We start from the raw sequence: 12,813 nt of genomic DNA, 5'->3' as shown, positions 1-12,813 counted from the left end.
TAGGGCGCCCCCGCGCGCACATCCATCCGTCCAGGGCTTCAGCTCGTCGCATGGACATGCCCGAATCTGCATAGTACACCCGAGAGCCGCGATCGGAGACCTGGTCTAACGGAATCCCTAGAGCCAAAAACTCCACGCGCTAATGCCTCGGGGCCCTGATCACCGGCACCCAGCATCTTGGCTCCTTGGCTGCAGTCATTGAGGGATCTCCCTGTTCGAGAAATGCGGCTTGGCGAAGAAGGGGAAAGCCGTCTCGAGCCAGCCAAGCAGGCCACGATATAATCTCCCGTAATGTCCGCGCTCGTACGCGTCGCCCGAAACCCACCAGCTAGCATCCACATCGTAGGCCACGAGGTCGGCCGTCAGCAGCGGCGTGCGGGAGCCCATGGGGTAGAGGTAGAAGCAGCCAACGTAGGCGTCGTCGCGGGCGGCGTCGTGCACGACGTAGGCGAAGCTGTCGAGGTCCCGGAACTCGCGCTCGTGCCAGGCCAGATCCAACAGGTTGAACTCCTCGGTCAGCTCCTCCTCGGGCCAGGAGCCGCCCCGCGTCCGGTGGATGATCTCGCGGCTGGCGTTGACAGCCGCCAAGTCTTCTCGGACGTGTTCCCTTTTCAGGGGTGTGGCCACCAGGGTCTCGTGCTGAAGCCGGGTGGGTGGCTGGAACCCAGCTGGGACCTGGAGGCGCTTGATGAAGTCACGGTAGCCCATGGCGGCTGGATGGGCTTCCCTATCGGGCATGTTCCGATGCTGGCGACAGGGGTGTTCTACAGCTTGGAACAGGCCAGAAACGACAATAGGGGATCTTTAAGCAATTATCAAATAGTATGTCTATTGATATTAATAACATCGAAGTGTTTCCACTAGTATTTCCTTTCCAATTGGCACGCAAGACGATCTTTATGCAGAAGCCAAGGCCGTACACGGCGATCCTGTGCCGCACCGCCCCTCTTGATGTGCGCCCTTCCTGTGCGCCTTTCCTACTGGCTCTCCACGGCTACTTCGCGACGACATCAAGGCATGAAAATATATACCGGTAACGTACTGCTATAAGCCGAATGCTAGCACTTCAACTCTGTCGCATTCAACACTCAAAGACGTAAACGGGACTGGGTCCTTGTACCGCACTCTTCGCATTTGATTGATTTTACTTACCACTTACATACATGCATCATAGCAGGAATATATGGGTACTATCTATCTAAGCTACGATACATACTTCCTGATTAAGATCTGTCGAGCCACGTGAGAAGTCAAGAAATTTACTGGTACGCTACTCAAAAGGCGGTGCGGCACTGGGAGGCCTAGGAGGCCGGGCGTAGAGGAAGAGAGATTGGTTCGTAATAGTAATCGCCAAGTAGGAATGAATCAGTGGTGGTTCATTTGCGTCGCATTTGCCTGCTTATCTCCCACATCTCATTAGTCACTGAAATATTGCGACGTTTTGCGGAGACCTGGGGAAAAACAGCCGTGAAATTGGCCGATCTCAAGATGACGCTCGCGTTTCCACTCTTGGGGGCGCTAAGCGCAAACAAGCTCTGGCTACCGCTACCCTAGTGCATTAGCCCGGCTCCACGCGACAGGTCGGGGGAGGCGAGTGTAGAGATAATGCCAGTGCTACCTGGAACTGCGACTGCCTACTTACGTTTGGGGGCACTACTTGGCAGCTAGGTTTACCTGACAGCCGTCGAAGCCGTCGAGCGTCCAGTGAGAAGGAATTGATAGCGTCTACCTAAACAAGTAACCATGAGCTTTCAAAAGGCTTTCCAAACCCGCCGTCAGGGTGACCATCATATTCCTTCCATCTTCTATTTTCCCCTTCTCTTGTAGTATTAGTACTCCCTCGCTGTCTGTCGGCACACGCAGTATTATCTGGCAATTGAGGCCTGATCATAGCCACCTCAATTTCATCCTTCCTTTCTTTCTTTCTCTCTTCCCAAGTTGTACTATTCCATCCCTAGTAACAACTCCCTATTTATATTGACTACAGTCCGGGGGTAGTAGATTCCCGGCGCCCAGCCAATCATGGACGGCCCTCATCCCACCACTGGCGTGGTTGGCGCCACCACCGACGATGCCACCATCCTAGAGCAAATGGGCCACAAGCAAGAGCTAAAACGGAACTTTTCCATGATCTCTATGCTTGGTCTCGCCTTTGCCATTCTCAACACCTGGACGGCTCTAGCCACCTCCATCGCCCTCGCCCTGCCCTCTGGCGGTCCCAGCGCCGTCATCTGGGGCCTGATGGTCGCCGGCGTGTGCAATCTTTGCCTTGCCGCCTCCTTGGCCGAGTTTTTGTCAGCCTATCCCACGGCCGGTGGCCAATACCACTGGGTTGCCATTATATCTTGGAAGCGCTGGAGCCGCGGCATCAGCTACGTGACCGGCTGGATCAACGTCTCTGGCTGGGTCGCCCTGACTGCCACCGGAGGCCTGCTCGGTAGCACTTTGATCCTCAACATCATCTCCCTGATGAACGCCAACTACGAGGAGAAGCCCTGGCACCAGTTCCTGATCTACATCGCCTTCACACTCATCTCGCTCGTCATCAATGCGTTCGGCACGAGGCTTCTGCCCCTGATCACCAAGGCGGCCTTCTTTTGGTCTGTGGCCGGCTTCATTATCATCAGTATTACGATCCTTTCGTGTGCGGCGCCCAATTTCCAGAGCGCTAAGTTCGTCTACGGCAGCTTCATCAACAACGTTGGCTGGCCCGACGGACTTAGCTTGGCTCCTGGGTCTTTTTGCAGGGCGCCTTCGCCCTGACCGGCTTCGACGGTGTTGCCCACATGATCGAGGAGATCCCTCATCCGCAAATCCAGGGGCCCCGGATCATGTTGTACGCCATCGGTATCGGTATGGTTACAGGCTTCGTCTTCCTCTCCTGCCTGCTCTTCTGTGTCAACAACATCGACACCGTTATCGAGTCTGCCGCTGGCCCGCTGCTTCAGATCTTCATGGATGCGACAAAGAGCCCAGCCGGCAGCATCTGTCTCCTGATGTTCCCTCTGGTCTGCATGGTCTTCACCAGTGTCTCGCTCTTGGCTACAAGTGGTCGCATGAGCTACGCCTTTGCTCGTGACAGAGGGCTGCCCTTCAGCCACGTTTTCTCCAAGGTCCACCCCACGCTTGAGGTGCCCCTGAACGCGTTATTGTGGACAGCGGGCTGGGACATCATCTTCGGCTGCGTCTTCTTGGGCTCTTCCAGCACCTTCAACGCCATCACCGCTGCCTCGGTCGTGGCTCTCGGCGTCACGTACGCCATCCCACCTGCTATCAACGTACTTCGCGGTCGCAAGATGTTGCCCCCCACCCGGGCCTTCAAGCTGCCGGAGCCCGTCGGGTGGGTACTGAACATTGTGAGTTTACCTTCTAATCCTTCTTGGAAAATATATGTGGCTCAAATACTGACTGTTCTCGATTAGGTTGGTATCGCTTGGGCTATTCTTACAACGGTGCTATTCGTGTTCCCTCCCGAGACTCCAGTGACCCCGGACAACATGAACTACGCCATCGCTGCGTTTGGTGTCATGCTCCTGATCGCTGTAACAACTTGGTTCGTCGACGGCCGGAAACATTACGTAGGACCCCAGGTCGATGTCGACGGCCTGCTAAATGGTAAAGTGGAGGGCATGGAGCCCGTACAGACTCGGGAGTCGTACCCCGATCCCACTGTGGAAAAGAAGATGTAAAACTCGTAATCTGCGGAAGATTATATTTATATACGTATATATTTGTGTTATAGTGTATACATATTCAGAATACAGACAACCCAAAAGCGGTTGCATTTTGACATTATCCCAAAGACTGCCCATCTTCATATCAGCGAGAACGTGCAATTATAATACTTCAAAATTTGGAGGGTTTAGAGCGGAGTATGCTAGGTTTCAATCCAATGATCATGGTTGCGAAGGCGATAACAGACTCGCGATCTAACCTGCGCACACAGAAGGGATCAATTATCTGGTGGAGACCAGGCAGTCCCTGAGCAAGTTAATACCCCTGAATTACTGTAAGAAGTGGAGGTCCAGGGAAAGTATTACTCGCCCCATACTAGCATGAAAGGGGAAGCCCTACACGTCGAAGAAAAGCAAATGCTTGTTTTGGATTTGAATTAGAACTGTCCATATTGGCAATATGCTCTTCCGTATCTGCGCACTTTACTTCTCCTAACCGCTCATTTTTTAGAACCGACTGTCATAAGCCGCGGTTCCCTGGTTCTCCAGCTAGGAACTGGAGCGATGCTGTCGTTCTGGTGTCCTGGCAGCTATTGACTGGGTGTTCTCGGATGGCCTGGCATTTCGTATTTATCCGGGCTGTGAAGCTCCGGCGCGGGAGGGTCTGAGACGTACAGAGGCGGCTGCTCTTGTTGCCTGGGCAGCAGCTAGTCGACGTCGCCTGTATCGGGGTATGGGCCAACCCGACACCGCCATGACTGCCAGTCCGCCGAGGCCAATACCGATCCCAATGCCCGCCTTGGCCCCTGTCGATAGACCAGCAGCATTTGTAGACGCAGCAGGGTCTTGGCTTGGTTCAGACGTGCTGGCGGCCGAGATGGTGGTTTCCCTTTCGATTGGAGGCTTGCCAGTTCAGCTGGAACATGGGCGCGTGCATGACCACGCTCGAGAATTTGGCACCGGCGGACATTATCATGGGTGTGCTATAGGGGGCTACTACACACTTGTCCCTCGAATGCCGTGTCCGTTGCTGTGGAAACACACTGAGATCCGAAAGGGGGCATGTCAGCGATCATAGTTCCAGCAAATGATTCGATCGTCTCCAGTGTCAAAACCAGACGAGGACAAGAGGAGGGGGTCGGGGACCAGCTCACCGTCTGCACTGTACCATTGGTTCCGCATAAGAATGAGCTGTCGCGAGTGTGCGGAAAGGTTGGATGATGATAGTCTCCGATGAGAGCCATGGAGAGAAACGCGAAGGCCAACAATCTGTATCATCGACTCTCGTTGCAAATGTCTCGTGCGCGCGCAGGCCCGATCCAGCAATCATCCCCTTTCGTTACTGCCGATTCGCAAGTCTGCGCGCTGGTCTGTGTACAGGTTTAACCTGAGGCGACACTACACTGCAGCTGAAGTACTCTTCACCGGTCGTTACCATTTTGTCGGTAGAGCCCAAGTCGTCGTGGGCGACCCGAGGTGGAATTTGCGTGATGGTGCCGTCATCTCCGGCCTCAAGATCAAAAGACGCGCGCGCTGATAACATGGAGAAGTGACTTGGTTCAGGTCATAATGATGCCATGTCGATCTTTTTCTTTGGCTGAGATGGGATTTGGGCATATGTCCGGCCTGATTGAAAGCTAAGGAGGCCACTATATGCAGAGACGCACACGAGGCGGCTGCGGCTGAGTATCTCCCAGGCAGAACACGGTCGGCTCCCCTGCATTTTCGGGTAGGCGAGACCTGGCATGGAAGAAGTGCATCTCGTTGTTTCTCGCAAGGTATAAATAACGTATATATGCCATCTGTTAGCCCGTATCGCTGGTCCATATCAGAAAGGGTAAAGGTAGTCACAACATCGATCCTGGAATGCTGCATGTCAAGCTGGGTATTTGATTTCCGAAACCTCTTGCCGTAACCCATTCCTTGAGTGTATGTTGATACACTTCGTGGATGGTTGGGCTCGAGTGAAATTATGCATAGTTTGATATCACGAGAACTCAATATCTTCTGAGGGTTCCATCAGTTCCATATAATGAGGTACAGCTACATACCCGCTAGTCTTTGGGGGTTTTCTCCCTTTACGAATGTGAATATGCACCATCTCAAGTGAGTTCATCACTGGGCAGTATCCAATATCAATCCGGGGGTAGGCATATATCTGTAAATACATACTTTATCTGCTTGGAACCACTTGGACCTGGGACATGGATTCAAAAGATGAGCCGAAGTCCAAGTCAAAAGGTCCAGATCCAAGTCCAGGCAGTCAACTCTTACATTAGATGAACAGGAGGCTCTCTGTCTAAGTCTCGCAGCGCATAATGTCCGAAAAGAAAGGCACAAGGAGAGTAGGACGGACGACCAGTGTCTGGTATGCCAGCTGATCGATCGAGCCTGTGGCGTTGGTGGACCACAGCGTCAAGGCGCTGAGCTCTCGGGCAGTGAAGGACTTGACGGATGCGTCTCTAAACCAAATATTGACAGGTATGTACCTCTGGTATGGGATGACGCGGAGAGGGCAAGGAGCAGCAACATTCGAAGACTGGGATGTTTCTCGCATTCGGCATCCTGAGACCAGCTCTGACGTGATTCGGTCATATCAGCAAACAGCGACGGATATGCAGCAATGTCCCCTTCATGAACATCGGGGATTCTGAAGATCGGCGTCGGGCTTTTGGTTGCCAGTGCTGACGTGTAACTGTTTGATACACCGAGGACCTGACTGCTGGCGGACCGGGATCAGCGAAGCCTTGTGACTGCTTCCACATGTGTTCGAGAAGGCCGTCGTGGCAGTTCCACCGCTTTTTTGTGTATGATGCCAGATGGATGCAGGTCTCGAACAACGCAAGGCAGCTGTGAGACAGAGCAAACTTACTGGCCGTTAGGACGGGCAACTTTAGCCATCCCTACTTACCTACCAGGCTACCAGCCTCCCAACGTCCATAGAGGCTGTCTTGTTAGTTCCGGATGGCGCCGAATGTTAACCTTGACCTGGGAAACGTCCTCGAGATCCGGTCCAAGAAACTTGGTTGTTTACATACGGACGAATGGCAGGATGAGATTGGGTTCGGCAACTATATTAGCATAGCATGACCAAATCCGGCAGTCCTGCTTAGATGGGGGAGGGAAATATTGTACTAGTAGGGTAATGAGGTTGAAAAGCTTCGACAGATCAGAATACATCATGCCCTGCACACTTAGGTTATGAATACTACGCTTCTCATCACGGGAGCACACTAAAAGAATCAAGAAATATAGCTCCACCACATAAGGTTATCTATTGTCTTATTCCAATGCCTAATAAAACTGCTGTTGGAAACGCGTCAGGCAATTTTCAAGACAAAAAACGACTGACCCCACGAGTTGGGCTTACCTTGCCTGAGCCGAGCCGAAGTCGCTCCCCTCGGGTTTGCTGGCACCTCTCTTTGGGCAAGAATATCCGAACCGAGCAAAGCCAAGTCAGGTTTCAACTGGTTTCTTGCCAGGGCAGGTCAATCTGTAGATCAATCGAGCCTTCCTCCCCGCATTCGCTTATCAACCCCCCTCCAGTCAGTCCCCATGTTTCATTCCTTTTCCACGACCACGAGGAGGCTCGAGTAAGGGAAGTCGGGGTAAGCTAAGGATGTAAGGAGCTGAGCTGCATATGCTGTAGGTAGGGCTAGGATGTATGGGCAGTGATCAATTACCACTCTCCGGGGCTTCCAGGCCAATGAGATGGGCTGTCGCTCCTCCATCCTGCACCTGTCGATTCTAGGCCGGTGGGTTCTAGGCACCCTAAGCCCGCGCCGGGGCCGCTACGGAAACCGCAGGGCGTTTTAGAGGAGCAATAGTGGCCTGGGCTCTCTGGGTTGCAGGCACGGCCCCAAGACGTGATTCGTTGCGTGACACTGGCATGCTCTTGTCCGCTATCTGCCTGCCTCTCGACCGAGATCCCCACACTCTAGGCACTGCAGTTCGTCAGAAAAGAGGTTGTACTGCTAGTCAGGACATGCACCTGCAGCAAGAGCGTCCGGGCGTGCATTTGTGCGCCGCGAGAGCGTTTTGCCCCTCGGACCATCTCGGGTGAGGAGGGGGTCTGGACTTGCGATGCTCCAAGTGATTTTGCGGCGTTCTACGCTGAATACGATCACCGAATAGGACATGGCTGTAATAAACAATATACGCTCTCTGAGTGAGCAAGATGGAGTTTCTATTGGTCAAGAATCCAAAGATCGTGTAAGTGGCTAGCCGTGAGCGGGCGACAAATTTAGCCAAACCGTACCATAAGCGGATAGAAATCGTATGACGAGCTTTCGGGTTTTCCTTTTGCGGTGGTGGGTTGGGACGACAAACCAGGCAACCCCCATCTGCCACCCCCTCCCAAACTCCAGTGCCCTCCCACGCCTCCAAAAGCCCCTCTGTGGGAAGTCCGAAGACCGCAGCGCCCGCATAGCATGTGCATGTTGATTCGTCTGCGATTGGTAAATGGTGTGAATCAACAACAGCAAAGGCCAAACGGCAAACGGGATATTTAAGAATATATCTGCTCTTCAAGTGCGCACACCACCAACGCACTCTCCTCTCGATTCTCTACTATTCACAAAAGAAAGCCAGGCATCGTCCACATTGCACAACCCGCAGCGGCTGTCGTCATTTGCCAAAGCTGAGCCTCGACGTTGAATCCTTTACGCTGCTCCATTACGCAACCAACCAACCAACAGACTTATTACTTATCGCACCCTGCCTGCAGTAGAATATACGCTTTTTTTCTACTTGCTCTACTTTAGCTTAAACACGCCTACTGAAAAAAAGGTTGGGCCTGCCCCTGTTCGACTAGACCTTCTCAGCCCTCCCGCATTTACCCATACCAACCTTGCAGAAAAAAAAGTCGTGCCGAACTGCCAGGCCAAGCCAACTCGGACGAACATTAAGACCAGCAGGAGCCCCGCTGAAAAAACGTCGCTGCTCCTCCAGTCCCGCCTTGAATTCGTCTCTCTGTCCGTCCTTGGTCACGAAGAGTAAATTGTCGCACTCTTCCTCCAGCAAAGATACCTGTCGCCTACAGCCAGCAACAGATCGTTCAATCGCCTCGCGCCTCCAGTCGCCCAAATCCTCCGCCAACCTCACCATGAATGCCACTCGAGCTCTCCGTCAAGCGGCTCACGCTGCCGAGCGCACGCCCTTGATCCGATTCCTTGGCCGTCACTCTGCTCCTGGTACGTAGCGCCCAGTGGTTATTACCTCATTGTGCACACCACACATCTCTGTCCCGGCTGCACTCGCTTCCCTCACGACGGCCTTTCTGCCAGAGGGAGAGAGCAATTGCCCAGTATCTCATCACGCTCGTCCATTGTATAGCTCGTTGCTAACATTGTTTTTCTTCTCAATAGCCAACATCGACCACAGCCCGCAGCCTCACCCGGCTTCTCCCACCGGCTCGCTCCCCGGCTCAGGCAACTCCCACAACAGCTTCAGCCAGTACCGTGACAGCGCCCAGCAGCATGGCCCCCTGCGCAAGACGGTCGGCGCCCAGTCCGGCATTGGCGGTGCTTCCGGCGCCGCCCTCGGCCCCGTCGAGGCCCCCAAGGGCACCTACTTCGACCGCAGCCAGCTGCCCGCTCGCTTCCAACGCGCCCCCATTGACATGGCCGAGATCGAGGCCGTCGAGAGCGGCGGTGCTGCTCTCTTCGGTTGATCGGTCGGCATGCCGTGACGGGTGTGCGAGATTAGTGTTGTTTCGACACTAAGCAGATGAAAAAAGGAAAAATGTCGACACGAGGGATGTATGATTAGAGGTCAAACGAATTGGGCAGACGAGGTCATGATTTAGGTGATAAGGCCGAGACCAGTACGACGGCACGAATGGACAGTTCGCCACTCGACTTGGAACCAGGTTGCAGGAACATCGACACTCCTGCCCTGTTTCCGTGGTCCCGCGGCAGGGCAGTGAAACTCCGACGAGGCAGATGCCGGCAGGAAAAGTTAACAGCACTTGTTTTTACGGCGTCTGAATTTTGGATTTGTTTACCTATGCAAGGCCACAGCATTAGGTATTGCTTCAGCACATAGCACAGCACAGCACAGCACGCCCTGATACCCGCCGCGCCAATGAACGCGGCGATGCAGTGGCAGTGGTGATGGTGGCGGTGGCCCCTTCCTTCCTGACCTCTCTTGCCCCTTTCTACACCTTATCTGTACGATATGCCATTCGGGCAAAACTGGTAGATTGGTAGATCCCATTCCATAGACAATACCCATGGCAACCCTCTAGTCCATTATCTTATCGCTGTTACATGAATTTCGCGTGAACGCCTCAGCTAATAAACTTGAAAGCACTGTAAACTCGAATCTGGCTCATTGACGGGTTTGGCATCCATTAGCAGCCCAGCATATGACTCTGGACAACGATTCAAAGGACTTAAAGGAAGCACGTTTCCAGAGTACCCGCCGAAGAAATCGTTGAATTGCGACGCATGCTCATATATGCTCGTACTCAGTCTATCATCATTAGTCATGAATATATAGCAAAAGTGATCACAATGACTTCAGCAAACCCATCCGCCACAGCCCATCATCGCGCCAGGCATTACGTATGACACGCCTATGGGGAGCCCAACCTATGTCGCTTCCGGCGACAAAAGGAAACTAGCTCGCCCTTCACCGTCTCTCGTTGCGTCTAAACTCAATACCATCTCATGTCCAGTACCGACCCCAGATGGCATACTCCTCTTTGGTACCCCTGAATTTGAACTCAACCTCGAAAACGTCCTGGAACCCCTCCTTGGTCTTGGGTTCCTTGAAGCGCGACGCAAACCCGTTGAACGCAAGCTTGGGCAGAGCCTCGCGTGCCTCAGGGTTCATGGGCTTATTGAGGGCTCGTACTACGTCGTTGTGCTGGCAAAGTTCCAAGGGTGTCTTGAACCACACGCAACGAATGGGTACCTTGTGCTTCTTGGCGAACTCGATCCATTCGGCGCGTCCATCGGCATCCGGGTTTGTGTTGTCTGCGGGTTAAGTGTTACTACGAAGCGCTGTTGGGATGATGTCCAAACCAGGATAGGGGCCTCCTTACCAACAGCTACCGACTCCCCCTCTCCCAGATGATCTGCTGCAGCTTTAAAGCACTTAGCTCGGCTCTTCAGCGTATCCTGATTCACACGTTCATAGCCTAAGGGCTTGAGGTGTTTCCAGAAGAATGTGCTCTTTCCGGCGCCTGGAGGACCACAGAACAATACTACATCCTTGTCGTTCTTCTTCTCGAATACGATGCCATCATCGTCGGCATAGGGGTGCTGGGCCACGTCGAAATCTCGCTGGAACTCGCGCGGCTCTTCACCAAGGAAGAACTCTTCTGGAGTCGTGTATGCGACTCCGACGTTGTGCGCAAAGTTGCGGTCTGAACAGCTGAAGTCCTTGGCGACAGCCGCGGCCTTGGAGCTGCTCTGTTTGAGCTGAGCCGTGCGGCCACCAGCATCGCCCACGAATAGGCTGTTCTCCGTGTCGATTTCGCCCTCCTCAATGTCGTAATCTTTGCACAGCTCTTCCCACATGCCTATGCGAGGCTTGCGGTAGATGTCATGTCCTGTAGCAGCATAGACCGAAGTGGGTATGTCCAGCTGCGCCAATACAGCGTTGCATTTTTGCTTGAAGTTGCCAACACGATCTTTACCTAGGTTCTTCGGGCCCTTCGCCTTGGGGTCCCAATGCAACGTAAGACCAGCCTGATTGCTCAAAATTATTATGCGGTAGTTCTCCTCCGCGTACATATGCTTAAGTTTAGTGGGAACAGTGGAATCCCACCACTTCCAGTCGTTCGGGTCATCCCCAAATTTCTTGCCAGACGCCGTCGTGATCAGAGTCGAGTCCTAGAATACGAATTGATCGTAAGCGGGTATTTCGGAGGCCTAGTTCTGTTAGGGGGTGCGAAAGCTCACGAGGTCAAAGGCGGCAACTTTCGTCCTCTTCCGTTGATCCGTCTCGTTGGCGCCTTCGGGCTCATATCGACCAACGAGCAAGGTTGCGGGAGTATCGTCGTTGGGGGCGCGTTCAGACCAGGACGTGCATTCCTTGGGCTTCTGCGAGGTGGGCTTGAAGAAGTTGTTGACGGCGCTTTCTACCCAAATTGACGGTTAGAAAGACAATTGGAGTACTCGCAGCGCTCATGTGTCCTGGTTGGGAAGTGGCAAGGCTTACTCGAGATGCTGCTCTGAGCCTTGCGTTTGATGGCTGGTGGGGATATGGACTGGGTGGCTTTCCGCTTCGTGTTGCTGGACGACGCAGGGCTGGACTCCTTCTCTGGCGCCATGATAAGGGCCTTTGATCGTGACTGTGATATGTGCCTGGCAAACCGCAAAGAGGTGAGAGGCCCACGGCGAGGTATGCGGGAGAATAACATGTGGCAACGAGGGCTCAAAGTTGGCGCCAAGACCACAACAGACAGCTTGGAAACAACGATGATATCAATTTCCAGGTACGGTACTCCAACTTTACCTAATTGAAGGCAACCGCGCTGCAAGACGCGACGTGGGGCGTGGGGGCTAGTCTTTAATTAGTGGGGAGCCCTTCCATTGTGGTAAATTCTGGGGCATCAAGGGCCTAGGCAGCTGCAGTAACCACCATACTTCGTTGATAATGCAATCCTCTTTCCTTCCATCCCGTCAAGATCCAAACATTGTCTTGGAATGAGTGGCTTTCTCTCATGGCACCAGGATGCACGCAAGGGCCGGGTACGTACATCCCGGTTTCTACTGCGCTGAATATCCTCACCAGTATCACGAGTCTACACACAAAGCCATATGCGCTGCTTCGAAAGGAAGTGCTTACATTAGAACTTTACCATTCACGGGCTTGCGGCAGGCTCACTTTTCAAGATCGCCGATGAAAACAGGAGTGAAATCACTCAAGCAGGTCAGGGTTACTGCTGGGAGCTCTGCTGGGATTGGTAAGTATATAACTGGCTGTAAGATTCTTTGATGGAAAATCAGAAGTCCTTCTGCTTTCCCAACTTCCTCGTTCTAGATCCATACAAGATTTCATTTCGTGTGTCATCACTTAGGAGCTCGTGGCTTCATACAATCAAGCACCTGAGGGAGTATAGAACGATCTACGGACTGGAGCAGGTGGGAAATCTCTGGGTAGGGCCAGACCCAGACCCAGATCCAGA

At 53.3% G+C, this 12,813-nt stretch overlaps 4 protein-coding genes across 4 annotated transcripts; 3 read left to right on the top strand and 1 right to left on the bottom strand.

Moving 5' to 3' along the window:
* Positions 1-291: 291 nt before the first annotated feature.
* Positions 292-952, top strand: PG997_001002 (uncharacterized protein; the record flags this gene model as incomplete). The annotated part of the gene is made up of 2 exons (XM_066805317.1): positions 292-822; positions 914-952. The coding sequence occupies 2 exons, from the start codon at positions 292-294 to the stop codon at positions 950-952; spliced, it is 570 nt and encodes a 189-aa protein (XP_066675090.1).
* A 1,070-nt stretch (positions 953-2,022) lies between these two features.
* PG997_001001 (amino acid/polyamine transporter I) lies at positions 2,023-3,689 on the top strand (the record flags this gene model as incomplete). The annotated part of the gene is made up of 3 exons (XM_066805316.1): positions 2,023-2,700; positions 2,724-3,356; positions 3,423-3,689. The coding sequence occupies 3 exons, from the start codon at positions 2,023-2,025 to the stop codon at positions 3,687-3,689; spliced, it is 1,578 nt and encodes a 525-aa protein (XP_066675089.1).
* Positions 3,690-8,778: 5,089 nt separating this feature from the next.
* PG997_001000 (uncharacterized protein) lies at positions 8,779-9,345 on the top strand (the record flags this gene model as incomplete). Its single annotated transcript, XM_066805315.1, has 2 exons — positions 8,779-8,866; positions 9,041-9,345. The coding sequence occupies 2 exons, from the start codon at positions 8,779-8,781 to the stop codon at positions 9,343-9,345; spliced, it is 393 nt and encodes a 130-aa protein (XP_066675088.1).
* Positions 9,346-10,343: 998 nt separating this feature from the next.
* On the bottom strand, positions 10,344-11,955 carry PG997_000999 (uncharacterized protein; the record flags this gene model as incomplete). Its single annotated transcript, XM_066805314.1, has 4 exons — positions 10,344-10,654; positions 10,723-11,515; positions 11,585-11,763; positions 11,844-11,955. 4 exons carry the CDS (start codon positions 11,953-11,955, stop codon positions 10,344-10,346), a joined length of 1,395 nt encoding a protein of 464 aa, XP_066675087.1.
* Positions 11,956-12,813: the final 858 nt, after the last annotated feature.

Source organism: Apiospora hydei (genome assembly GCF_038363865.1).
Source record: "Apiospora hydei strain CBS 114990 chromosome Unknown utg000002l_segment0_segment0, whole genome shotgun sequence".
Taxonomy (NCBI): Eukaryota; Fungi; Ascomycota; class Sordariomycetes; order Amphisphaeriales; family Apiosporaceae; genus Apiospora; species Apiospora hydei.
The sequence above is the reverse complement of the archived record's forward strand: the minus strand, read 5'-3'. Positions and strand labels throughout refer to the sequence as shown.